The following is a 27,283-nucleotide window of genomic DNA, read 5'->3' on the forward strand; positions in this document are numbered from 1 at the left end:
TTCTGGGGGCCGCCTAGTCAGCCTGGCTGCTCAGATGTGAGGCGAGCAGGGCATCAGCCCTCAGGAAACGTCCAAGCTGCGACCCACAGGGGAAACAGACGGACGGCACAGACACATACAGGCAATCCTCACGCATAATGGCTCCTTTTCTTTCACTTCTTACACACGTCCAACTACAAATACACACATGTTAAAGCCGCAAACTCTACAGGAGCAGCATCTTGTCAGCCGTAGACCAGAAAAGTAGTCAAGACTGTTATCCATGTATGTGCATTGACTCCCCAGGCAACCTACAAAGAGACACAGGGGGGAGGAGGGTAAAAGACAGAGGAGAGAGAGAGAGAGAGAGTACATTAGGAATGAATTATGTGGAGAGAGCACTTATCCAACAATCCTCCTCTGAAGTGTTTGTACTATAAGCCTCAGATCTTCATTGTATTTATTCTAATGTTTAAATATTCATGGTAAATCTTCTCATATTCAATTACCGTAGCACGACCACAGCATGCAGAGAGAGTGCTTTCTCCCTGCTGCCTGGATGATCTGACTCTGTGTGTGTGTGTGTGTGTGTGTGTGTGTGTGTGTGTGTGTGTGTGTGTGTGTGTGTGTGTTTGTGTGTGCATGTGAGTGTATGCGACTGTCTCTATGTGTGTGTGTGTTTAGCTTGTTCCCCGGAGCGATCAAGCCTTTGTTATATTGGAACCAGTCTCTGTAATTGCTTATATTAGTCGCTGATCAACGCAAGACCACAGGAAACACACACACACACACACACACACACAAGCATGCACACAAACACACACACACACACACACACTCAGCCTGATTCCTGACAGTCTTTTTATTAACCACAAAAGCAGGCGACAGAGAGAGATTCATTACATCACAGGCAAACAAAGACACACACCAGACTTAATAGAGAACACCCACATTTTCAGCGTGTTTAGTTTAATGTTGAAAAACTCGTGTAAAAACCGTGCTTAATTCAGTCATTCCACCGTAGGAGAGAATCACTCGTTTCCTCCTGCTGTATCTCTCAGTTGCTGTTGAACAGTAGGTGTTTTCATCATTAAGAATCAAGCATTAAAAGTTGTTTTTTTATTCCCCTTTCTGCCTCTCTTTCTGCAGCGCTGAACGAGCCAACCATAGACTACGGCTTCCAGAGGTTACAGAAGGTCATCCCTAGACACCCCGGAGACCAAGAGAGATTACCCAAGGTACATTGCTTCCACTCCTCTCATGTGTCCGTGCTCATGCTGGTTGCCACATGCAATTATTTTATAGGAATTTGTCTTGCACAGAGATGTATTGACAACTTCTCGAGTTTCATAGCATGTATGGATATATGGCACAAGGGCAGCATGACCTCACATACAGAGCAGTGACTGTGTGCTATGGACAGTAGGCTATACATGACACTATGCAGTATGCACTTATGTATTTTATCATATGTTCATGGTCATTTTCTGCTCAAACAAACACTTCATTTGCGTAGCGAACGCACAGGCAACTCTATTCATCCTTCCACTGAGTATAAGGTCATTTAGATTTGGCAAAGTGGGAGAGGAAGGGGATGGATGGAGGGAGGAAAAGAGGGAGAGAGAGGAAGGAAAGGAGGTTGAGGGGGAGAGAGAGGAAGAGAGAGGCAGAAGCAGGTTAGGTGATCCATCATAGCTGTCCAGTCTTACCTCCTGCTGGGTCAGTGGATCGAAGTCAACCCCGGGTGGACTTTATTACTTCCAGCACACACACACACACATACACAAACCAGCACACAGAAATGCACACACACACTTCTCTGTTGCTGTACATGCACACACACACACACACACACACACACAGTGGAGGGAAGTCACCACCAGGCAGAGATGGAGAGCTCAGGTAGATGCAGAAGGAAGATAGAGAAATCACTTGTCCTCGCTGTGTGTCATGTCTGGTGGATACAAGGCTTGTCCTGGCGAGTTCTGGTCTTTAGCCTATCAACCCCCTGTATCTCTCTAAATATCTTTGTATCCATCCATCTCTCCTCTTCTCCATCTCTTACTCCCTCGCTCCGCGGTGTCTCTTTCTCTTCTAAATGAACAGCGGTAGCTGGCAGGCCCGGTTGTTCATTTCAGCTCTATTGATTTGTGCCTTTATTGAGGTAATAACAGTTTGTTGACCGCACTTCTCTCAACTGTTGGCCTCAATCATCGGAGAGAGGGGCAGGAGAGGGGCAAACACTGGCAACTTCTTGTGCTACATTCATCGCCACCTTGGCAAAAGCCTCTCTGTGGTTGTTCTTCATTCCATTTTTAATCGCAATTAAAGGCCGACTCCATCTGTGTTCATTTACATTGTTTTTTTTTCAAATGGAAATGCCCGCTCAGCCTTAGCAGAAATCAGCGACGTAAATTACCACAGTAAGCAAATCAATAAGGTTATGACTTATGTGAATGCTAACACTAGCTAAGTCAACGTTAGCTGTGCTAAGTTTGGAAATAACGTCACAGAAGCCAAGCAATTTCCTGCTATGTACGTCATGTTAGTTTGGATCTCAAAGTCACACAATAACACAACAACAACCAATCTTGGCAGCCTTTTATTAGGCCTTTTGACAAAAATATGTCTTGCTGCCAACCCCATCCATGGCAGTACATATCCCTCAAAGCAACCAGACTCATTTGACCAAAACAGTAATCTTAGTTGCTGGTCTACCGCTGCCCACTAGAGCGGTCAGTTTGTTTGTTTATGTTGTGCGATTTTCAGATCCAAACTAGACGCAGGACATTGCTTAGTTTGGTGCAAGTTCTCCAGTCTGAGAGCGTCCCAATCGTCTTTGGTAATACACTGACTATGCATAAGGATGTGTAGCAATGTCGTCATCCAGAAACCTATGTGAGGACACATGGGGGGAAAAGTTTTTAGAAGGGCTTGGGAAAGTATTATTTTGATGCTAAATCATACATTCTTCATTGAGAATATCAATGTTTTTGTTTGAATACATAAGCAACACTACTGTTAAGCTACAGACGAGTATAAAAATAATAAATAAATTATGTAGCTTCACATTGATTGGGAATATAATGTATTCTTTTTCGAGTGGATTCCTAATGAACATACACACATATAACAAGCAGTATATCTGCCAATGCCTGTTCTATCTCTGTATGTTGTGGTAATGATCCAGCGTCCAGCTGAAAACAGCCTCTATACGGTGCTGCAGCTCAGGCACAGCCAGACTGCAGGGTGTTTCAGCTGAGGCTGTGGTGGAGCTGGGGGTCTGGGGCCGGCTAATGAGTGACCGCCCTGCCAGACGAGGCCAGGCTCTGCTCTGGATCAGGTTCCCCTTCCTGTTGACGTCTCTGTGGGCCTGACTTTACGGGAAGAGACCCTGCGCCCAGGAAATGGTCTCCCCTTACAGCAGCAGGGCTAGGGAGGCAGCACGGCGCTAACCACATTTATCTGTTTATCAGAACGACTCTGGAGCGCTGCCTAATCGCGTTTAGCTACTGGACAGATCCCTTTGCTAACGAGAGACTGATAGGTACAGACAGGGCACAGGACCATGGGAGAGTGATTAATAGAGAGAATGGGGAGAGGAGAAGAAGAGAGACAAGAGAAAGTAGTTTGGAGACACAAGTGAAGAGAGAGAACAGGGGGAGAGTAAGATGGAGATGTACCGACAGACAGGAAGTCCTGAGGAGAAAGTCTGAGGGAGAGGCAAAAAACATTTTTCAGATGAAGCGACTGAGGTTTCACATGTCCTCCTTGAACACCGTTACACTCCAGCGGCGGATCTGTTTGTGTCCTAATGCCTCACACTTCCCTCATTTCCCCTCCTCCTCCACCTCCCCTCCCTCCCTTCATCCATCCATCCATCTACCTATCTAGCAATCCCTGGGAGGCATGGGGCGTCGAGGAAAAGCAGAGAGAAGGAAGCGAGGAGCGGTGCATACATACTAAAGAACCACTTACCTTCCTAGGGCCTCTACGTCTCTCAATCACACCGAGCAGGCCTCCTCTCCGGTCTCCCCTCTTTCCGTCTCCTCCCCCTGCCTCCCTCTCTGCCTCCCCCAGATAGTGCTAGTAATGGGAGGTTAACATAGAGGCAGCGCTCCCATTATTGAGTGAATTTAGCACCTCGGACAGCGCTCTACAATCTTTATTGCTTTGCTGACCCTCTCGTCATGTCCTGGGCGTGCTCGACAGCCTCCACATGTGCGTGGCTGAGTGTGTGGTTGCCTGTGTGTGTGTGTGTGTATGTGTGTGTCTGTGTCTGTGTGTGTGTCTGTGTGTGTGTGTGATATGAGGTCTGATTGAAAGGCGGTGTGTCACGGAACAGAGAGCACACATGCTCCAGGGCTTGTTCACAGCGAGGGATACACTCAGGAGGGTATAACGCTCAGCGTGTGTGTGTGTGTGTGTGTGCGCCAGTGGAAGAGAGGGAGGGAGAGAAAGAAACGAGGGGAAGGTTGGAGGGGAGGGGGCTGCAATTTTCTGGTTGTCGCGCCTCCAGCATATATCCTGGCCCCGGCACATTAACTTTTAAAAAGGGTTTCGTAGGGCTGTAGGTGTCTACATCACACACACATATAACGAGTGCCTGGAGTCACACACTCATACACTCAGGGAGGGAAAAGAATAGAGACAGGGAGACGAGAGAAAGGAGGGTAAGCGGGAGAAAATGAGCGCGGAGAAACGGCAAACACTACGGAAGGATAAATGTTTGATGTGGGAAATTCCACTCGGCGGTTTTCACCTGAGCAATGATGTTCTACATTTATCACACAAAGTGGATGCAGGGCCATTCACTCAGATCATTACCAGGGTTAATACAGGGCAAGAGACGGGTGTGTCCCCACTGACGAGCGGAGTTGTATAGCCGTCAACCTGATGATATGTTGTGTTAAATGAGATTGATGTGTGATCATGTGTAGTAGATTCATGATCCGGCGGTGACAGCAGGGAGGAGAAGATGTAGAAGATGGCTGACTGATAGAGAGATATAGGCTCATGTTTTATTCACAGATAACAGTATCTTACCTCTGCTCTCCCAAACTGCCCGGCGAGTAACAAAGTGCCAGGACAGGCCCATTTCTCTTCCTCTCCCTTCGTCTGTCTGCCTCTTTCCTCTCTTGCACTCTCTGTTCTGCATTCACAGCATAATGTAAGACGTGAAATGTAATAAAAGTGACTGAACTCTTTGAGCCGTCACACTCGTGATCAATCCCTTTCCTCTTTCTGCGCTTTGATTGTAGGAGGTGATCTTAAAGAGAGCAGCGGACTTGGTGGAGGCCTTGTACGGGATGCCGCACAATAACCAGGTAAACACTCACACGAGCACGCGCACAAACATCAATATCTTTTTCTAAAATTATGTTTGTGGTTCGGAGCACTCGCAGCATGAAAGGCGGTGCCTTCACCGGCCCCTGCTGTGTTCATGTAAGATCTGGGAGCCACAAAAACACATGGGAATAAGTTTTTATCAGCTCATGTGTTGAGGAGGAAAGGAGGAGATGCACAGTCAGAATGCAGAGGGAGGAGAGGAAGAGGAAAAAAAGCACATGAGGAGGAGGAGGAGGAGGAGGATTAAGAATGGGAGGAAGAGAGGAAGGTTAAAGATTTGATGAGTCTGTTAATGAGGCTTTTCTCCATTTACTGGAACCAATCCCACCACTCCCAGTGACCACTGATAAAAACCACTCAGCCTACTAGGTTTACATGCACAATATCTCAAGTGGAGATCTCACATTCTTGCGAGACCATAAAGCTTGCATCAAGGGCATATTTTCTCTTTTTCTCTTCTGCTCTCCTCTCTTCTCTTCTCCTCTCCTCTCCTCTTGCCCGCCTCTGTTGCTGACCACAGCTCTTTTTTTTCTTCCTCATTGTCAGGAGATGATTCTGAAACGAGCAGCGGATATTGCAGAGGCCCTCTACACAACAGTGCCACGAGGGCACAACCAGCTCACAGGCCTTGGCAGCGGCTCCGTCCATGCTGGCATGATGGCCGTAAACTCCTTCACTGGGTCAGAGGTGGCGCAAACAGCCAATCAGGGTGAGCAAAGTCAACAGGAAACGATTAAAGTCTGTCATCGTGGGAAATGCAGCTATGGTTTATTTATTTATTTTTTGTTTTTGTTGAAAGAGAGATGGATAGTAGAGATGAGCAGTGCGATAGGGAGATTTTATTTTTCATGTGGGAAATTCAGAGAGGGTGATTTAAGAGCGCGCTGCAAATAAGGAAGATTCTAAAAAAAAAAAAAAAGGAGGACAGGAGGAGGAGGCAGCAGGAAGAAAGAGGGGAAACTTGAGGTGAGGAAAGAACGAAGTGAGAGAGTGAAGAATGGAGAAAAAGAGAGCCATGGATGGAGTACGATGGAGAAATATGAGTGGGTCCTAGGGGTGTGTATATTAGACTGGGGTCGGCCCCTGTCTGACAGAGAGAGATGTGGGTGCAGTCAGTGGTGATTCATCACATGTATCAGGGGAAGGGGAGGCGAGAGGATGGACCAGCCTCTGGATATGTCTCAATACTTCCAATGAGCTTCCTCTGTCCTTCATCATCATCTGGAAACATGCTCACATGTGAAGAAAACAACAGATATCAGCTGGCCTATACTTTCCAACTCATAACAGATGAGGATGGGGAATTGGTGGTTCCTAATTATCAAGAACCACAGTAGAGAAGTGCAGCCTTTGTTGCACCATAGAGCAGAAATTCCTGATGTTCAATTCCAGCTGTTTTTTTTTTTTTTCAGTGTCAGCGCATTGGACCTGAGATGTATATTTATAGTCTTCTTTCCATCTTGTCCTCTTTCTGTTCACTGCCCCTGTAAAGCATGAAGGAGAGAATGGTCCTGTCAGAAATACTGGCTTCATTCTTTATAAATTACAGGAGCGCTGTGGAGGCCTTTTAGTGTTAATTGCCTTATCAATATATCTAATATTGGAGAGGAGCCAGTAAGGTTAAAGGCTTCTTGTTTCAGTAGTTGGATTGCAGCGAGTTCCCTCTTATATCACCCTTCCTCCGCTCTGTTCATTGCTTTCTCGCGCTGCCATATGCTGTCTAAGAGTTTTCGAGAATTTCTTTTGGCTTATATTGCCATGTCCATTAGCCGTGTAGGGAAAAGAGTGTTTGGCAGCATTGCTTGTTCTCGTTTTGTTTTGTCTGCCATCTGCTATAATACCCCTGACACCTCTTCTCTCTCCGTCTCCCTCTCTTCCCCTGTCCGTAGGTTTCAATAGGAGTACAAGCAGTGTGTCCCCTCATGGTTATGTCCCCAGCTCCACTCCGCAGCAGAGTGGCTACAGCTCTGTCTCCACTAGCATGAATGGCTACGCTAACTCTGGCATGGCAACCCTGGGCACCTCGCCCAACTTCCTCAATGGATCTGCAGGCAACTCGCCCTATGCTAGTGAGTAACTACAGCACATCCCAGACATGAAACCAAGAGGGGGTGACAAAATTGGGGCACAGAAAGCGAAATGATTGAAGCTGAGTCTTTTGAGCGTAAAAGAATAGTTTTTTTTACAGTCAGGGTGAGGTGAGAATAAGAAGTGACACACAGGGGGAAAGCCATGCAGTTCAGCTGGCTCATCTGTTTCTTTAAGAACAGAGTCAAACGCAAATCCCCACTTTATTGGCCAGGGGAGCAGATCACCTAGCACCCCCCCCCCCCCCCCCCCCCCCCCCCCCCTCCCAGCACACACACCCTGCCACCTCTGCTCACACACACACACACATTCACCCTCTACATTAAAGACCCTTGATTAAATCAATAAACTAATTGCTAGAGAAGCAATTCCATTTCAGCTCTTTGATTCCTGGGTGTTAACAAGTATTTTAACAGGCTCATCGGCCCCACACAGACACTTTCAATCAATGGCCCCTCGGCCTGCCTTTGTAGGTCCAATTTTCATTAATTGATTAGTTAGGCCCCTTCATAAATGGATTATGACTTTATTGCAAGGATTTGTCAGGAAGAGCCATAAAAGCTAAGTGTTGGATAATAACAACAATAAAGGCAGAAGCAGATATCAGAGGGCAGGTGAAATACGACTCGCTTGATTGTAAAATCACTGAGGGGGAAAATGCTCTTAGTGTATTAGCAGACAAAAGACAAACCCGGGAGGATGGATGGGATGATGTCAGAGGGAGACAGGATTTGAGTTGTGAAGATAACCTCCTGATGATTTTTTTCTGTGGATGAGTCTCACGCCAAAAATTCAGCAAAAAAACTCTCTTGTGAAAACGTCACAAAATTTCAGCTTGAAGCTTTTTTTCCTGAATACTGTTGTGCTGTTTTATGTGGGAAATATTCACAAGACTCCAGAGCTCTAGTGATGATGTGGATCAAAGGCTGATAATTTCACAAATGTAAAGCTTCAAGACCTGGTCACATCAGCATTTAAAACTGCAACATTTATCTAAGAAATCAGTCTATTCCAATGGAATCATGGTCATTCGTGAATGTAAGTTTTGATCATCTTTGGCCTGTGAATGTGTATCATTTAGCAGGAATTTTTGACAGCACTGACCATGAGGGAACTGATATGGGTGTAATTTCAGCTAAAGGAAGCTATCATTTATTAGCTAAGCGTTAAAGTAAAGCCAATGTGGAAGTGGCTTGAATATGTATTATTTCTAATGATCAGCAGGGGGCGGCTCCACTGGTTGCAAAAAGAAGTCATCAATCCTTTTACCTCAATTAACATTTTTTAGAAAGACTTTGTAGTCTTAGTCGCTAGAAGTCCATAAACCAATGGGTGACATGTTGGTGACTACGTCCATTTCTTCTATAGATTCTATATACGTCACTCATTTTCTGTAACTACATATTTTGCAAAGGCTCAGATGAATTTCACTGTGCTGCTTGTAGTGTGACCAGGTCTTCAGGCTTTAGATGATTTCACTGACTATATGGCCAACAACTGATGAAACCATGCTTAAGGAACGGCAGTAAAATGAAGAAGCAGTGCTTATTGTCAGGCAGATGTTATCAGCCCACGTGTTGGATTGTGTTTGGCATTTCATTGAAATCTCTTGCATGATTATCTGCGATGAAGGTGATCTGGGAGAGCCTTCCTTGCCTTGAAAACAAATTCTGGGTACAGCACCCTGAGTTAGCGAGGAGATGTTTATCAAGCCGTTTCACCCCTTGAGTTAAAGGATGAGTCATCAAAACAGACTGATCAGAGGGGGGAAAAAAGCTTTGGGCTGTTTTCAGTGCAAGATTCCAACTAAACACATTTTTGTCTTAGCTATGGAATATTTCATTGCCAGGTGGTTGCCTGACAACAACAACAAAAAAATGCAAAAGAAAAAGTCTGAGCCAGTTGATCTGAGTCCAAAACATTATCCCTCCTGCCATCGTCCATTGATCAGTCCCTTTCTGTTCGTCCCGTCTGCCCGTCCTCTGCCCTCGGCCCTCTCTCTAACCTCGTCTCTCCCCTCTCCATCTTCATCTCTCCTCCCTGCCCATCTTCCCTGACGTGCTCCCTATGACCCCCCCTTAACCCCGCTTTTCCTACCCGTCTCTCTTCTCTCAGTCGTCCCGTCAAGCCCCACCATGGCCTCGTCGACCAGCCTGCCCTCTAACTGCAGCAGCTCCTCCGGCATCTTCTCCTTCTCTCCCGCCAACATGGTGTCCGCCGCCGTCAAACAGAAGAGCGCCTTTGCCCCCGTCGTTCGACCCCAGAACTCCCCTCCACCCACATGCACCAGCGCTAATGCTAACAGCCTGCAAGGTAAGCAGCAGAATAGCTTAGCCTCCTAGCATTCGTTTAGATGCTATCTAATAAATTCAGAACATTACTATTCATCAAGCCTTAATCCTGCTCTTCTTCACCTCCTGATAATGACAATCTCTCACTTTTACTCCCACTTCTTCCTCCGATTTTCCTTTTCTACCTCCTCTTCACTCCCTGTTTTTCTTTCTTTCTTTACCCTCCTTGAACGCCCCAAATCTCCTTCCTCACTATAGATCAGTCTTTTGTGGACTCTAGCAAGTACTCATCAAACAACTCTCTGCAGGGCTTGGCCTTCTCCTGAAGTACGTTAACTTTCTCCTACTCAGTTTCTTTCCACGCCGCGCTCTCCCACACCGCTCATTTGCACCAGCAGCTCATCCTGCCCTACCCTTCCTTCTCTTTTCTGTTTTTATTTGTCACTCTTGACTTGTCAGAGAGACAGCATGCCACACCATATGTGTTCCATTTCCTGTTTTCACTTCCTGCTTCCTGCCCGAGCTCCGGTTGGTGTCTCTGTAGGGAGGCAGTCGGAGTGAGGGGCGGGGGCGGGTTGTTATGCCACCACGGGTCATTCTGTTCTCCCATTTCCATCGAATGCAGCGCAGGGTCTGTTAGTCTAGGCAGGATGTTGTATGGTGTTGAGATCCTGAGAGAGAGAAATGATGGATGGGAATCTTTATCAGAGCCCCAAGCTAAGCACTTCCTCACTTCCTCTGTCGGCGTTGATGAGCGCTGACCACGGTGACCCAAAGGGCCATTGGCCACTGTGCGCTGATCACACTGACACACACACACACACACACACACACCATTCTGTTAATCCCAACAAGCCGGAGACACTTAGGAAATAACCAGGGAATTAGTGGATTGAAGAGAGAGGGGAATCAATAGGGAGCCAATATGTTATATGAAAAATTCCTCCCTGTGATGGCTTCTGTGTAAAAATGGGGGGAAGGGAAAAAGGATGAAATGGGAGGTGGGAGTGAGGAGGTGAAGATGTCGGAGCCGGTGGATGGCAGAACATGATATAAGGAGGTAAAAATGTGAATAAAGCTCCTGGCTCCCCTTTCCATGTTTAAGTGTTGAGCGTAATTTCATCACCTCTGTCATCCCACGTCACTGCGTCTCCCTCTGTGTGTGTCATGTTTGAATTATGCTCCATGATGCACAATGGGCTTACACAATATAACTGCTAACAATTAACAGTGGCAGCTCTTGCATGAAGCTATTCAGAAAAGCTGCGAAAAGTTGAATGATGTTGTCGGCATGCGCCAAGTTAGCGGCGCAGCGGAGAAAAATGTTTTGATTTCGGGGCCTTGGAATGAAGAGATAATGAGGGAGAGTCGTCTTTGTTCGCCAGATGCTGGAGCACATTTCTGTTATGTGACTGTTGTGATGACAGATGAAACCCAGCAATCACATGACTGACCTCTCTCTTTCTCTCTCTTTTTTTTCCTTCTTTACCCCCTCCCCTCCTCTTCTCCCTCTTCCTCCCCCTCTTTTCCCACAAAGCAGCGATTCCCGGGATGATCGTTCCACCCATGTAGAGGATCTGGGATAGCTGGAGATTTGGGAATGTTGAGAGGAAAAAAAAGACACAGTAGCAGAGTCTGGCGAGTCTCTGTTGTGCTCCGGAGCTGAACTGAAGGAAGTCAAGATAAGACGCAGGACTCTGTTAAACTCAGGCCTTTCCATTGGGATTTCAACTGAAGGGTTAGGGGAGGAGGAAAAAAAAAGGAACAATACGAACCTTTGTGATGTTATTTCCCTCTTGGTTGAATTAGTGTAGCTTCTCTGACACCGCGTTGGATGGAGTGTATAGAGACTGATAGTTTACCCACAGTGTGACACTGACCTCATGAAAAGAGCATTTATTTATCTTTATGTTTATGCCTGTAAGGTTTGGGTTTGATTACTGGAGGCCCCACGCCGTCTCGCAATCCGTAACTCGCACAAACAACAGTCAAGTGTTGGTTTGGCCATGACGTTTACGTAACCTCTGTCACAATAGAGGATACTTTCCTTAGCTCAGCCGGCTTACTAAAACCACATAACACACTGGCCAAATGGGGCTAAGGTCAACAACACACAAAAAACAAAGAAAGAACAAAATCAACCCTCAACTTTGCTGCTAATTTTTCCCATAAATCTAAAACAAAATCGCTCTTAAGTCAACATCAGAAAACATGCCGTTCTTTTTTGTCCCCCCACCACCCCGTTTGGTTTGTTTGTTTGAATTTTAATAAAACTGTGAGGATTGAGCTGTTTGCAATATGCTTTTCTGCTTGTCATGTGAAGAAAAGGTGATGATGATTTAGCCAAAATTGACATTTCGTCTGAGATTTTAGTGAAGACTTGAAAAGCCAGAGGATGTGTGCGTCCAGCCAGCACTGTACTGAAGGAGTCTAGCAACTATCAAATTAGAATAAATGCGTGATATATGTGATATATTTTTGTATATAAAAAAGAACTTCATTTGACGTTTCTTTTCTTTTTGCGATAGCTATAGTTTGAAATGTAAACATTAAATGTCTTAAGGCAGCTTCTCAGTACAGAAGATAGATTACTGTGTGTTGTCAATATCTCATCTGCTAAACATGACAAACATGGATTTGGATACAAAAAGGGGATTCTGTAAAATATCCTATAAATAATGTATTTATCCCTTGTATTTGTACATTGCCTCTCACCCTCGTTTAGTTGTGTTGTGTAAGTTTAATACAGTAAGTGAACATATTTCACAGTGTTTTGTTTCATTATTACTGTTGTCTCTCACTATTTAAATGTGACTTTTTTAAATCTTTTTTTTTGTTATGTATGTTGATTGTTTTGCATTGGTATACCATGCTTTAATTTGTTGATTCAAAAACATGCCATTGTCTATTTTTGTATTATTTGTAAGTTAATAAAAAATTTCAGTTTTTTTCCTTATGAAAATGTTTATTGTATGGCAAAAAAGTAGCATCTTATTCAGAGTATTTGGTTGAAGTAGATTTTTTAAGAATATATACACACATTAATATATACTGTAAATCTATATCTTTTTGTTTGAGGCTTTCAGATTGATACTGTTCTTGAACTGATAATATGCATGGGTTCTTCTCTTGAGTGACACTTTCTTTTTTTGTGTGTGGAAACCAAGAGAACTAAGAAATTGCTCTGTGTTTTTCTTTCTTTGAGTTCCTCTTTTCCTCCCCTCTGTTCTTTCTTTTCCTATGTTATTTATGCCTGCTTACATACTGTATCTATATACTCTTTCTTTTTTCTGTCACTGTAATCTTTACCAGCAGTCTAGATGCCTTAACAATGCAAACCCATTCTTCATTCAATCACGTGTACAGTTTTCTACCCTCACCGCAATTGTCTATTGCCACAGAGGAATTCATGGGAACTTGGGGACAAAGCACAAACCCACTCTGTTTGGTGGTGAAGCCAGACTAGAATACAAAGAGCCATAATTCAACAATCACACACACCCCGATGTACTATAATACTACAGCAATGGCACGCTTTGAAGGACGACGCTGAGAGGCTTGTCTCAGCTGTGCTCATTGCACTTTAGTGTTCACAGAAACACTTTTTTTGTAGCAATTATGTAGCTTTTTTTCTGATTAATGAAATAATTTCAACCGCATGTTGGTAATATTTCTCATTAACCACAGCTGGATCACAACAGTATGACAACACAGAGCTGTTTTAATTGTAGTACAAAGGGGCGCACAGTGAAGACAGGCACTGTCACAGCACAATTTGAATCCCACACATGGAGTCGTAGGTCTGACTCCAGTGTCTGACAGTCGATCCCCCGGTCCTTCTCTCCATGTATTAGCCTTTGGACAATACAGCTTCATTACAAGCTAAACAGGACAAGAACAAGTGAGGAAGCATGAAAGGGAGCTCCTTGGCCCCTCAGCCATTTCTGTAGTCTTTTCTTTGTGTCTGCCGTGTGTCTTCAAGCTGTTGCTGGACAGAGAATAGGGCTTTTCTCTCTGCTTTTCTTTTCTAGAGCCTGGTTTTGTTAAGTGGGTAGAAAGGACCGTTTTAACAGAGGCGCCTGCTGACAGACGAGTGTTTTTCAGGCACTTGTGTGCCTGTGCTGGTCGGGGCTGGGGCGGGAGGGGCCGCACCGTATCTGTTTCAAATGAACTACAGAGGTCTGTTGTCATACAATGGCTTCTTTGTAAGCAAAGTTCCATCCTGATTATGAATATTGGTAATGGGTGACAAAGTTTTGTATTTAGGTAACAAACAACAAAAAAAAAGATGCAAACCAAATAGCTGGTGTCTATTTTTCCCTCTGTTTTGTCTTTGACTGCAAATACACTGAACAGCTCTATGATATAAGGGAAGAAAAAAAATTCTACTGTATAGATTGTTATTGTTTTTGATGAAAATTGAGCTGTAAGATAACTTTTGGACTCTCACAATGTTGAATTAAAGTTACCTCTTGTCTGTGACTTTGTCAGTTGTCATTTTGTTATTTAAAAAAAAAACGCCAATTCAGGTTTCTGTCACACAATCACCAGAACAGCGAATAAACAAGGGGTTTTTGTGACTTTTGATTGAAAACATCATCTTACAAACAGCTGACTGCGGCTGACTAAGAATAGAGAACTGGCTAACGCTAATTCCACAGGTCAGAAACAGGCCTGCGTCCCCTCCCCCACTAGGCTCCTTTCTCTAATGAATCTAATTCATTAATGCATTACTGATGGCATGGTGAACATGGTTAGCCTGACAAGTTTCCTCCTAAACATATTAGTTAATGATGATTCCAAGGTTATTAATTGCGAACGCACCAGCCCACCATAATTGAGTCATCATTTGCATACCCGGTCATCAGCAGAAAATTAATTTCTTTTTTATTTTTTGCATATCTAATTTAGGGAGCTGCGATTGGATTAGCCGGTGAAAATAGCGGATCCCAGGATTCTGCTGACCTCAAAGTGTTCCAGGGTCTCCACGGTAACTGGAGGCTTCCGCACCGCCAAAGGGGGGCGGGGAGGGAGCGAGACGACCTGGAAGTACTGATGAAATAAGGACTCGTAAACATTGCGTGTGCTTGTGTGTGTTTGCCTCCTTAATTGCCCAAAGGTTCATAACTGCGTAGGGCTTTTTCTCCCATATATCTAATAACAGAGTTGATAGTTTGCTGACAAACAGTAAAGTGGGTTGTAGTGGGCACGATTTAGCAGTAAGAGGTGGGATATTGAATTATGGAGGTTACACACTCAGTGCTGGGGAAAATGAGTCCTGGAGCCTAATGTTTTTGATTAGCGAGCCGAGCACCGCTGCCATGTTGCACCGTGCGGCTCCAGGGATTCCACTTCCCCAAAATGCGGTGCACACACACACACACACACATACACACACTCATAAATCATAAATACACATAGACAAAAGGTGAGCCCATTTTGCTCTTTATTTCCAGCAGCTTTTCAGGCCCAGATAGACTGGTCAGTGTGGGAGGAGGACAATAGGAGTGGGAGGCCGAGGGCAGCGAGGAGCCGGCCGACCTCAAACCCTCTGGAGACACAACATTAGACACTATTTCTGGAGAACTTCTCCTCTGGATACACACACGGCACAGCCTTCGCACATCAAGAGAGGTACTGCTTCTGTGCTACTAGTATCCTAATGAAATATATTAATGCACATATTCCTCACCATCTCGCTCTCCTCCTCCTTCTTTTTCTCATTCTCCTCCCTGCATGGACACATGAAGGGAGGAAGAGCGGAGAGGCGTAGTTTGAAAGAAAAACAGGAGTCCCCATGGGGATCCCGGATAAAGAAAGGAGAGGAAAGAAATGGAGAGGAGAGAGGATGGGAGTGGAGGGGCTGGGGAGGGAGGGAGAGGGGGGTAGTATTCAGAATGGAGGCAGGCCTAGACAGTGAGCAAAAGACAAGGAGAGGAGAGATGAATATTAATAATATTCTATGTTGGAAAAGAGTCACAATGGACATCATAGAGAGATGAAGAAAGGCAATGGGAAGCAAGTCCCATTCCCGGCCTCGCTGAGTGTGTCTGCAGGTGCACATTTTCTGCATGAACACGGCTGCCAGTAAGACAGAGCATATTTGAGTGCAGGCATACCTAGTGTGCACTCACATTGAGGTTTGCGCTCTCGCTTACGAGGGTGTGTGGTCGTTTCCCACAGTAATTATCCCGACAACTGTGGGTGTCTGTCTATGATCTGTGTGGTACCTGTCAGAGGGAGCCCGGCAGAGCCCGTGCTTTATATTCCCTGTAATTGCTGCTGCTAATTTACTGTGCGTTGGCCTAATGAGTAGGGAGGTGAGGGGCTGGGGTATGTAATGGATGTTAGAGAGATAGCGATAGAGAGATGGATTTCACCACTGCCGGCAGAGAGAGGGAGAAGGGGAGGAGGCCGGCGAACTGTGTGTGTTAAGCAAGCATGTAGAACACTTATCTTTATTGTTCTACTAAAATGAAAAAAAAAACACAAAAGATAAGCTATTTGCCCCCCCTTCTACTTTCCCTCTCTCTTCCTCCCCCTCCATCCTCCCCTCAGCTGACAGTACAGTGGCGACTGCAGCAGCGAGCACATTAGACAAGCTTTTTGTTATGTTGATTAATGATAAAAGCAAATCCATAAATAATATAGATTATTTATTCCATTTATTCACATGCTAATTAGAGCTAGAAGCAGATACCTCAGAGAGATGGCCTTTTTTTTCCCCCTCCTCATCTGTTCCAATGCAGCTGGATAGACCAACTGACATTCAGACAGAGGCAGAGACAGTCACATATTAATGTCATTCACACTTTGAAGCACCAATGGTATCTTGTGATGGGGACACGTCCACCCTTCATTTCTCCCTAATGAGGTCATGATAGAGGCCAGTGGTTTTCTGCACACACACACACCCTGTGTCTTTACTCTCCGCGCGCTCTTGACGAGCGCTGGATTGACAGGGTCGTCTTTGATTGATGCACCGCGGTTCTTCCACATGTTCTACAGCTCACTCATTTAATTATGTTTCCTAAGCATCATTAAGTACCATTATATTCTATCATATTCTAATGAGAGAGGTGGCCAGTCGCAGGACAAGCTAATTGGTGATTAATGTTGTGTATCAGTGAGAGACAATGCAAGATTGGCCGTTTAATGACACAATACTGTATTTAAGTGCTGAATGTGTAAAAACACAAACAGAAGGGGGGGAATTAGAGAAGCTGTGACTGAAATCAAAACAGATATATCGGCCTCTTAAAGGTCTAATCTGTCCTGGCCTCACACACCACCTGGCTTTCTCTTTACACACACATTCTAGGATTTATTTTTAAATGGTGCCACAGGAGGGACCGTGAACCAAACATGGGGGGTCAGAAAATTCAGGAAATCAGAATAAATACAGAGCTGAATATTGGCTTAAAAAACACTGAGATGATTTTCAGGCTCTTGTGCTGTGTCCTTATCGGTTAATAACTATTAAAAATAATTTTTCATTTTGTTAAAACCCAAAGCAGTTTAAAAGTGGATCATATGGCCTAAGTGTGGTGCATTCTAGAGCCGGACTGATTTTAGAATTTTGGGCCGATCAGTAAATTCACCATTTATTGATTTGGCTTTTTTTTTTAACATTAATAAAAATTGTGCACTGGTATGATCATGCAAGGGCATTCATAAGGCTGATTTCTTAAAAAAAAAAAAAAAAAACTTTATTAAATAATATTTAACATTATTGTGCATTATGCATACAATGTATGATAAAATAATCAATACATAATAATAAAATGAATAGCCAAGACTACGTTTTAAATCACCCCAAGCATAATTTCCTGCAGTTGATTTTCTGCTAAAAATGTTTTATATCGGTGCATATCTGACATTACACACAAATACTGATAGATGTCTGTGTGTATTGGCCAATCTCACTACTACTACATGCTCAAAAAATGTATATGGCAGTGCACACATCACATGAAAAATGAAGAATTTGAAAATCTGAATGACAATTATCAGGGCATTTGTTCATCTTTAGGATGTAAGACTCTGCAGACTAGCAATAGCCAAGGCAAAAAGACAAGTTCAAATAAAAAACGACCTACTTATGACCTTTGAGTGAAAAGTGTAAAGGAATCATGGAGAATGGTGCAGGCTGATCTCATGTAGGATTCATAGTGATTTCTACAAAAAGTTTTGCTCAGCAATTCCACAAAAAATTGTGAGATTCTGTGAAATCACTCCACTACAAGTAAAAGTCCTGCATTCAAATCTTACTGAAGTAAAAGTGCAAAAGTATCAGCATCAAAATTTACTTAAAGTATCAAAAGTAAAGTACTCATTATGCAGAATGGACCCACTCAGATTGTTGTATATATTCCAAATATATTATTGGATTATTATTATTGATGAATTTATGTAAGCAGCATTTTACTTTCTCAAGGTAGGACTCATTTAAACTACTTACTATACTGCAATGAGATTTAATTAATAAAATGCACTTAAAATTGATCATGTTTATCACGTTAAATCTCAACCTGAAAAATAACTTAAGCTGTCAGCTGAATGTAGTGGAGTAAGAAGTTCAATATTTGTCTCAAAATGTTATGGAGTAAAAGTATAAAGTTATTTAAAAGTTAAAGCAAGTTCAAGTCAGAGTGCAAGTGGATGGCCCAATCAAAGCCAGGACTTTCAACCAGGAGACCATTCTTTGTGTTGTGTTCTTACAAATTATGTCCCAAAGCCTCACCCTGCTCTTTGTTTTCTCACCTAATCCAAGTGGTTTGGGGGCCTTAATCTAATAGTGTTTTTTTTTACCACATTAACGTGTTTAAAACGGCAGTCATCAAGTGTCATATTTCTTAGCTATCATATGAATCATGTTCATGAGAATATGGTGAATCATGACACCCCTAGTCCTCATAAATACATGAATCTATAATCTAGCCCATTGATGTTGGAGGTCATGTCACACAGTACCACCCCTTTTGACGCAATCTGTTCACACACACAATTCCCGCATTATTTTGAATTGTTCACCTCTTAGCTGCATTACACGCACTTAGTCAAATAATGCTGGAAAGCGTCTCTGCAGGCATAACTCACCTGCTCCTCGAGATTAACCGCTAACTCAGTATTGATGCACTGCTTTGCAGGTACACGTGAGAGCATGCACACACACACAGACACAAACATCCTCATCTGGTATTGACATGCCGCGCGGCTGTAGGTGTTTCCATTTAAGGTCAGTCGATTGCCTTAAGTATGTAATGTTAGGAGGGGGGTCCGTAAACATGTCAAATTAGCAGTAATGAATGACCAGGCACCGGCAGGGAGGACTGTCAGGGTGCACGCCCAGGACAATACATTACCCTGAGTTATCCTAGTCTGCCCTCCTCAAACACACACACACACACACACACACACACACACTCAAACTAGTGGGACCCATTCAGCGGTCACACACTCTGCTTTAATGGGCTGTGTGGTTGATTGGTGTCCAAGAGATGAAAAAAAAAGGACTTGACACAGTGTTAGAAAGTTCAGGGCAAAAAACATACTAAAAACAAAGTCGAAAGATTGACGGACACAACCATGATGATAGCAAAAAAATGAGGAAAAATGTATGAAAATAGATAGAGAGATAGAGGACCAAGCTAGAGGGAGAGAAAACAAACTGCGGTATTTATTTTTTCTTCTCAGTGTTGAAACAGGAAAAGGACCTCTGGTTTAATAAACCATGAATCCTTTCACAGAGGGTTTGTATGTTATTCTTCGGAGAAACAGATACGTGGGGAGGGAAGGGGAGAGAAAGAGAAGCAGAGAGCAGAGGGGGTTGGGGGGGGGGAGATGCTCTGCAACCATATGAATTTCTCCCTCTCACCAATACACACACACGTATATATACACACACCCCTCAGCCCACTTCCAGGCTGTATGTTAGTTTTGGGTTGGAAGTGTGTGGGGGATTGGGGAGGGGAACGGGGGCTACATATCCTTCTCAGTCCAGCCTGAGAGAGAATGAGCATAAATGAGAAGTAAAAGATATACTTCCCATCTGTAAATGATTAAATCCTTCTCCTCTTCCCCTCAGCCTTTGACAGTTTGTGAAAATAACTCTCTAACGTATTCACTCCGCACAGAAATCACCCACAACAATGCGTGTACATCGCGCCGCATGCATAAGCAGAATGAAAGTGTCCACTTGAATTCTTTAGCTTGTTTTTACTTATGCACTGTGGATATAGCGATAAATAAACATGTACACAAACATGAACCTACTGTCTCCGTATGTTGTCTCCCTCCCTCCCACTCTCCTCCCCCCTCTCTCCTCTCTCTCCCTCTCCTTCCTGTAACAAAGGTTACATTGATCATGTTTCTAAAAGAGACTCTGTATTTCCACATGGCCCTGCCTCTGATATGTTTTTCTTGGCAGGTCCGACTTCTACTTTTGTCATTCACTCAGCATATTTTAACAAATTAGAAACATTAGAAACCAGGATCGCAGCAATGTTTTGGTTTGGTTTCGAAAGTCTTACGGTCCCCACAATTATATTTCAAAACACGGGCGAATTGTTTGACAGCCGGGCGGAATAAAACCCTAAAACAACTTTTTCATTAGAAACACATGCGCTAGCAATTAGAACCCAGCATTATGTTAATGTGTGTTTGCACTGGTTCATTTGTTGTCGTGTGAACGGTGACGCCGCAGTGATTGTAAGTGTGTGTGTGCGTACATGTATGTGCCCTTATACGTTTGAGGGTGTGTGGTTGCCTGTGTGTGTATGTTTGTGTGTGTGTGTAAGGGACAAAGGGACACAGTGCTCCACATAACAACATTACAGATGGCTGTTGTGAGTGGTTGTGACAGTGAAAGCGAGTGAGTTCCCACTCCATACAGATGTACTCTGAGTGACCTTACAAACACAGTGGAACTAAAACAGGCCCCCTACCTCTCGCTCTCACTCTGGCACACACTGTCAATTCTCACTCAGCCCTTGCGGGGCACTAAAAGTTGTTTCCTGAGCCAGGAATACATCAAGGGCCAAGAATATATATGCAGGGAGCAGGAGAGATGCATAGCTAGGGTCCAGGAAAGCATAACTTGGACTAAGTAAATATTGGACTGAAGGATTAGTAGCTTTTGCCACCTATAAAAGCAAGACAGGTATGCCAGGCCGAGTTAACGACCACACGCTCTGACTTTACCCTGGATTGTTTTACCAACGAGCTGCTGTGGACAAAGAGGACATTTCAACAAGTTCACTTTATGGAGGAAAAGTGGGAGAAACTAGAAATGACTTTACTTAGCTGAACAATCAGCCTCTTCCTTCACTGACTAAGGGACTGTACAAAAATTATTGGAGTTGGGAGGAGGGGTTTGAACTTTTAAGGTCATGCCCGCAGTCTTGAATTTTTAAAAGGAGAATTCTATTAAACTAATCCTAATGTTTCAAAATCATATAGAAACAAATATAAACTTGTACAATTAATTTTACCCCTGAAAACATTTTTTTTAAGGTTCAAAAAGTCCCAAAAAAAAATTTCGTGGATTTTTTAGGAGACTGTCCTCCCCCCAAAGCGACCCGATATGACATTTGTACAGCAGCTTAAAACAACCCATATTTCTGTTAGTGGCGCCCTCTAGTGGTCATAGTAATAATGGATGCCAAGGCGGAATTGACATCAAGGAGTGTAAAGGCAAATGTGGAAGTAAGTAAAAAAGCACAAAAAGTCCACTTTGGGTCAATGGGATTAATAGTGGACGAGTCACACGAACGCCACTGAAGATATCACTACTGGACCAAAAGTCAATTTTATGATTAGAAGTTACATAATTTCTGTGTGCAGCTATGTGGCATCTACATCATGCTTTATGTCACCTACCTCACTTTTGGTAGTTACTATAATTTGTTTTACTTTTTATAACTATCTTTATGCCACACCTATTTACTTTTTTTTCTAACTTTAGTAGTTTTGTTGCCAAAACCTTACCAAGCAACAGCTGTTTCACAACAATATAGACGCGTTTAAAACGGTGACTGTTAGATTTAAGTATTGGGATGTGCTGATCTTGTGTCAGAGGTAGGGATGCAAATTTTGAAAAGCACTCCTATGGGTCTAATTAGACGGTACGAATAAACAACATATGTGGTCCCATGGTACGTAAACACAACATTCACACTGGCCTGTTCCCACAGCTCAATGATTTTTAAAAATGAGCTTTAGTCTTGTCTTGTTGAGACAGGATAAATTAGCGAAGGTTCTCAAGCTTCAGTCTCAGACGACTAGTGGGTCAAAAGGGATGATTGGGAGGGTTATTTTTGATTGAGTCTATACATTGTTTTTTTAAAGAAAATCCTGCACATTGTGCCTTTAAGACAACATAACCAAACTTGTTTAAATGGAGCTCCTATTTAACACATCAAAGGCTTGGTCTTGAACAGTACTACTGCATAAGTTTAAAAAAAAAAAAAGTTATATAAGGCCTTTTGTGGCTCCAGAGGGAGCTGCGTTAAGTCTGATAAATTGCCTTAAGTGATGTCACCAGGTTTTGACAAGGAGGAACAATGCATGGAAGAAAAAAGATGATATCTCTGGTTCTGCTGCATCGATTTTGATATTCTTTTTTAACTGTCCATGGTGAGTCCAACAGTGTAAATCGATGGAGAACTGCAGTATTTTAATGGAACAATAATATCCACATAGCCGCCAAAAGTTACGATTGTTGTCCTCTGCATATGGCCAAACACATCTTTCTGAACCAGGGCGTGCACGAAATGTTGCTTTTAATGTACAACACAATTCACAAGAGATATGAAATTAAAAATATAAATCTGAAAATATCAACAGTTAAGAAGACCCTTACTATCATGTCCGTCAAGTTACGCTGTGTGTGTTATGTTGTTTTTGTATTTCCTGGTTTATTTTGTGATCCTGGTGTTTCCTAAAGTTCTTTAGTTTTGCTTCCTGTGTTTTCCCGCCTCAGTGATTACATGTTCCGCCCTGATTAGTTTCACCTGTGTCTTGTTATCTGTCTATATACACCTTGTGCTTGTCTTCATTCCCTTGTGACAAGCAGGCCCTTCTTGACCAGTCTCTATATGTAACAAGCTGCTTTGTATTTTTCCTTTTTGCCTGTGCCCTTTGGATACCTTTGCCTCACTGACTGTCTCACCCTGTGCCCCCTTAAGCTTAGAAAAGCTTGTTTTCAACTGAACTGTTCTACCTTGTCTGAGTCGTGCATTTTGAGTCCCTCTTGTCTGCCCCGGTGTGTCAGTCTTGTCTTACTCGTTGAAAAAAAAGGTTGTTACGAACATATTTCATCATGGTCACGAAATTAACACTGTTAGAAAGTAGGAGAAGTTGTGCAGGAAATCCCAACACTGCTTAATCAAAAGGGCAAACTATATAACCCTTCACATTCTGACCCCCACCAAATCATTTTTATACAGTCCCTTATTATGCCTGTCTCTCGTTCAAATATAAATATATTTATAAAGGGTCTGTCTTGGAGCATTCCTGTGCTCCCTGTGATGTTGAAGCTGATTTTGATTTTTGTCTTTGCTTGCTCATTCTTTTATTCCTCCTCTGAGCCAGCTCTTTTCTGGTGGTGGATTGTGAAACAACAAGAATGTTTTTTATTCCCGTGCGGTCTCACCCACAACATTTGTTTCCAATTTGACAGATTTTGGAACAGAAATTCTTGGGAGAGAAAATGATGGTTCAAAAATAAGCTCTTTAAAAAAATCCTCCACCTTTCCCTCAAATAAGTAAGTCTCTCTCTCCTTTACTTCCTTCACCTCCTCGCCTCTTCTCTCTGTTGGTCTAAGTCCAAACAAAGTCACCTCATCTTGTATTGTGGGAGAGATTGTAAAGTTTTCATTGAGCCCATGTGGAAGTAATTTAGCTGTAATCTCCAGTAATTGTGACTGTAACACAGAAACAGGCTGGAACAGATTGGCCTCATATTTTTCTTCAGGGTCACTGTGGGCTTATCTCAATATTTAACGTCTTGCCTGATTGAGTTATCATATCACATTTGCTGTTAAGAGCTGAGTGATGTCAACAAATGTAACCAGAGAGCACGAAATGTTGCTTTAAATCACAAAGAGGAAGGTTCCTGTTTGAAGAAAGCACACACATCAATGTCAGCGCAACCCGCCGAGACCTGACTTTTTAAAATGCATGACATTTAAGAGCGCTGTAGAGATGTGAAACAAAAATGCTGTTAAAAAAACCCTCCATTATAGTGTGACCTATCCTAGATCTGAACCCACTTTCCCTCGACCCGTGTCACACACACACGCTCTCTCTTTCTCACACACACACACAGAAGTCAAGAGCACTCTGCTCAGTTGCTGCGGAGGTGCAAATGGTTTGTCTCTACGCATCACTGACCCAACACTGCTCCTTCACCTCCTCTCTCTTCCGTCTGCTCCTTCTTGACTCTGTCCATCAATGATCCACCTCTGCACCCGTCTCTCCTTTGCACTTTTCTCCCTGTGCGCCCCCCCCTTCCACTCCCATAATTTGTCTCTTTGTCCTCTGTTCATCATAGTTTCATTTTTCTGACTCACGATTTGTTTTCTCTCTGCTTTCTCAGCCCTGTGGCCCTCGCTCACACATCCTGATGAATGAGTAATCTTGTTGCATTGTACTCAGCCATCCTTGTCCATGTTCGATAATGGCTCATTTGATTCTTTCCTACTAGTGTTCAGCCGAATGGCAGAGACTGAGAGCTGGAAGCCATGCAGTTATCATAAAGAGCATGTCAACTGCGAAGCCACAAAGCCTACAAGTGATTAAAACCCTTCAACTCAGGGTTACTTCATCACAATCATTAGTCTTTTCTTGTCCTACCTTCTGGCTGTAAAATCCACAGAGCCTCACCCTCCCCGCCCGTTAATAATATTCACTCTGCCTCTGATACATTAGCCAGTGAATGATAGGGCAAAGCCCTGGCCTAATTGCTTTCTTCTTGTAAAGTCTCAATTCATTTTTGCTGAGGAGACACAGAAGATGTGTGCCTAAAGCACGCACATACATGACACACACAGAACCCTACGCGCACACTTTCACACACACTTACACTTACACACAACCCCACCTTCCCCGCTGCTGTTTTATGATGGATGGGGCTGAGGATGCATCGGGGAGGAGGGGAGAGAGACTATAAGGCTGCATATGTGTGTGTGTGCACGAGCAAGTGTGGTTGGAAAGAAAGAAAAAGGGAGAGAGAGAAGCTGAGCTGAGAAGCTCTGATTAACGACACAGAGAAGGGGTCCCAGAGGAGCTGGGGGAAGAGCAAAACTATCTAGGGCCAGCTGAGAGAGAGAGCGAGAGAGTGTGTGTGTGTGTGAGGGAAGGAGGGAGAGAGAGAGAGGGCACAAAAACAGAGGTAGAAAATGGGGGCGGGGGGGAGATGTTTTCTTTTCATACGTTTCATTAAAACAGACTCACAAACACAAGAAACTATGCATATCCATCATCATCATCTGCAAATAGGAGTATGAGCTTTACCCCTGTTAGCCTTTTCTGCTACACAATGCGCTCCTTCTCCTCTACCTACCAGATACGACACACACCCTTCAGATTAAATCTCCTCGCCTTACCTCCCCTACGATCCTGGAGCCCGTGTCTCGGGCTTCTGTCCACAGCGCTGTCAGAAGGGGAAACAGGGTGTGTGTTGCCAGAGCGCAGGCCATCACCTCTCCCTGATTGCACATGAGAGTAGAGGTAATGGGAGTGTAATAGCACCTTAAGTACCCTGCTCTCACTGACACCGGCTGTATAGCATTACCCCTCGGTCTGACTGTGTGGCAATAGATGTGTGGATTGAGAGGGTGTATGCATTGGCATATGTGCAAAGTTTTTCTTCTGTCAATGGGTTTGTCTGCTGTGGATAATGTGTGTGTGCATCTGCCGGGAGACCGAGGTTTGAGTGTGTTGTGTTTTCCCTGAGGGTCGTCTGAGCCGCAGCGATCAAAGAGAGAGATGGAGGTTAACTGACCAGACCTGAGAACCTCCACAGAAGGACCTGAGGGACTCCTCTCTGTTAGCCCAGGTACCAATCATCTGACACACACACAAACACACACAATCAGTGGAGCGGTGAGTGTACAAGAGGGCAGTTTGAGTGATCCAGGGGGATTTAAAGATCTGTAAGGCCCAAACTAACTTTGTCACTTCACTCACGCAGCCATAGCCTTTCACACAGTATCCATTACCTCAGATACGTTCTCAACAAAACATCAAATAGCTTTATCCCAACTCCTACCTCAGTGATTTCACAGAGAGATGCCTTCCACTGATATGGAAGTCCTGTAAAGTGAGTATAAGTTATATAGCAAGGGTCCCTGGAGAGAGACTCAATGACTAGTCTTGTACTAGAAAGTTAGACTGTATTCCAGAGTAGCTCAAAGTAACGACTTCCTGCTGAAGGACTGAGTGTGGCGCACTTCTGCTGGAAGTTAAGCTGGAAGTTGTGTTTAAAAAAAATAAATAAATAAAGAGAAAGGGAGAAAAAGAACAAGCGTGTTCAAGTGTGTGAACGTGTGCAAGTGTGCAAATGTGGAAGTGCGTGAGATGCGAGAGTGGGTGTGCAAACGTGCGTGGGTCTGAGCGTGTGTGTGTGTGTGTGTGTGTGTATGTGTGTGTGTGTGTGTGTGTGTGTGTGTGTGTGTGTGTGTGGCTGTTTGAAAATGAATGAGAGATAACCATCATAGGCAGCTGCCGTGGTGAAGAGAGACGACCAGCACCAGCTAGATGCTGCAGGGAAGTTTCCTTGAAAACAACACTGAATTCTTGTTGATTCCACGGGTGCTTACATCTATTACATTTTTATTGCAGATATCAAAAAAATGTGCAGGGGCTTTAATTCCAAACAGGCTGTCATATAGAAATTCACTTCAGAGTGCAGTGGTGGAAGAAGTATTCAGAACATTTAAAAGTAGTCAATCACAAGTAAAATACATTATCTGCAGCACAAAGTCCTTAAGTATTAAAAAGAAAAGTTTTGCAGAATGGCCTCCGATATATAGTTATACATTTAACATTAAATTATGATAACTAATGCAATAAAGTGGTAAGCCGCATTTTTTAGTCATGGAAAGTACTAACTCAAGTATTAACTTGAGTATTAACTCAAGTACAGTACATATGCACAATTTTATGGTATGTGTCCTTTATTTCTATTTCAAGCTATTACATTGCTAGTACATTGTGGAGGGAAATGCTACATTTTTACTCCACTATATTTACTTGATTTAGTTACTTTACAAATTGAGATTATTCATACAAAATAAACAACAAATGTGCTGAATTAATATATTCAGGTTCACAGCAGTATATAAAGTAATTAAAATAAGCTTCACCTCTACCAGCTGCAACATCACATTCATGAATCTATGAATAATTATAATCCAATAATGTAATAAACATTATTCTGCAACAGGCCATTTGCATAAAGAATAGTTCTACTTATATTTACTTATTTTAAGTATATATTGATGGTAATGCCTTTTTACTTTTACTTAAGTAAAAAAAAAAATGAACGTAGGACTTTTTTAACTTGTAATAAT

The 27,283-nt window shown here is 43.3% G+C and overlaps 1 protein-coding gene across 2 annotated transcripts in view; it reads left to right on the forward strand.

Moving 5' to 3' along the window:
• The window catches only part of ebf1a (EBF transcription factor 1a), a 57,016-nt gene extending 42,830 nt beyond the window's left edge, over positions 1–14,186 (forward strand). Inside the window, exons 11-17 of one of the 2 annotated variants that reach the window (XM_059346048.1) lie at positions 1,129–1,217; positions 5,241–5,306; positions 5,875–6,037; positions 7,218–7,397; positions 9,532–9,729; positions 9,966–10,034; positions 11,245–14,186. In XM_059346048.1, coding sequence (XP_059202031.1) covers positions 1,129–1,217; positions 5,241–5,306; positions 5,875–6,037; positions 7,218–7,397; positions 9,532–9,729; positions 9,966–10,033 — 764 coding nt within the window. In that variant the 3' untranslated portion in view covers position 10,034; positions 11,245–14,186. The remainder of the gene's footprint in view (positions 1–1,128; positions 1,218–5,240; positions 5,307–5,874; positions 6,038–7,217; positions 7,398–9,531; positions 9,730–9,965; positions 10,035–11,244) is intronic. The other variant, XM_059346049.1, reaches the window with a different exon arrangement.
• The last annotated feature ends 13,097 nt before the right edge of the window (positions 14,187–27,283 follow it).

Source organism: Centropristis striata, chromosome 12 (assembly GCF_030273125.1).
Source record: "Centropristis striata isolate RG_2023a ecotype Rhode Island chromosome 12, C.striata_1.0, whole genome shotgun sequence".
Lineage (NCBI taxonomy): Eukaryota > Metazoa > Chordata > Actinopteri > Perciformes > Serranidae > Centropristis > Centropristis striata.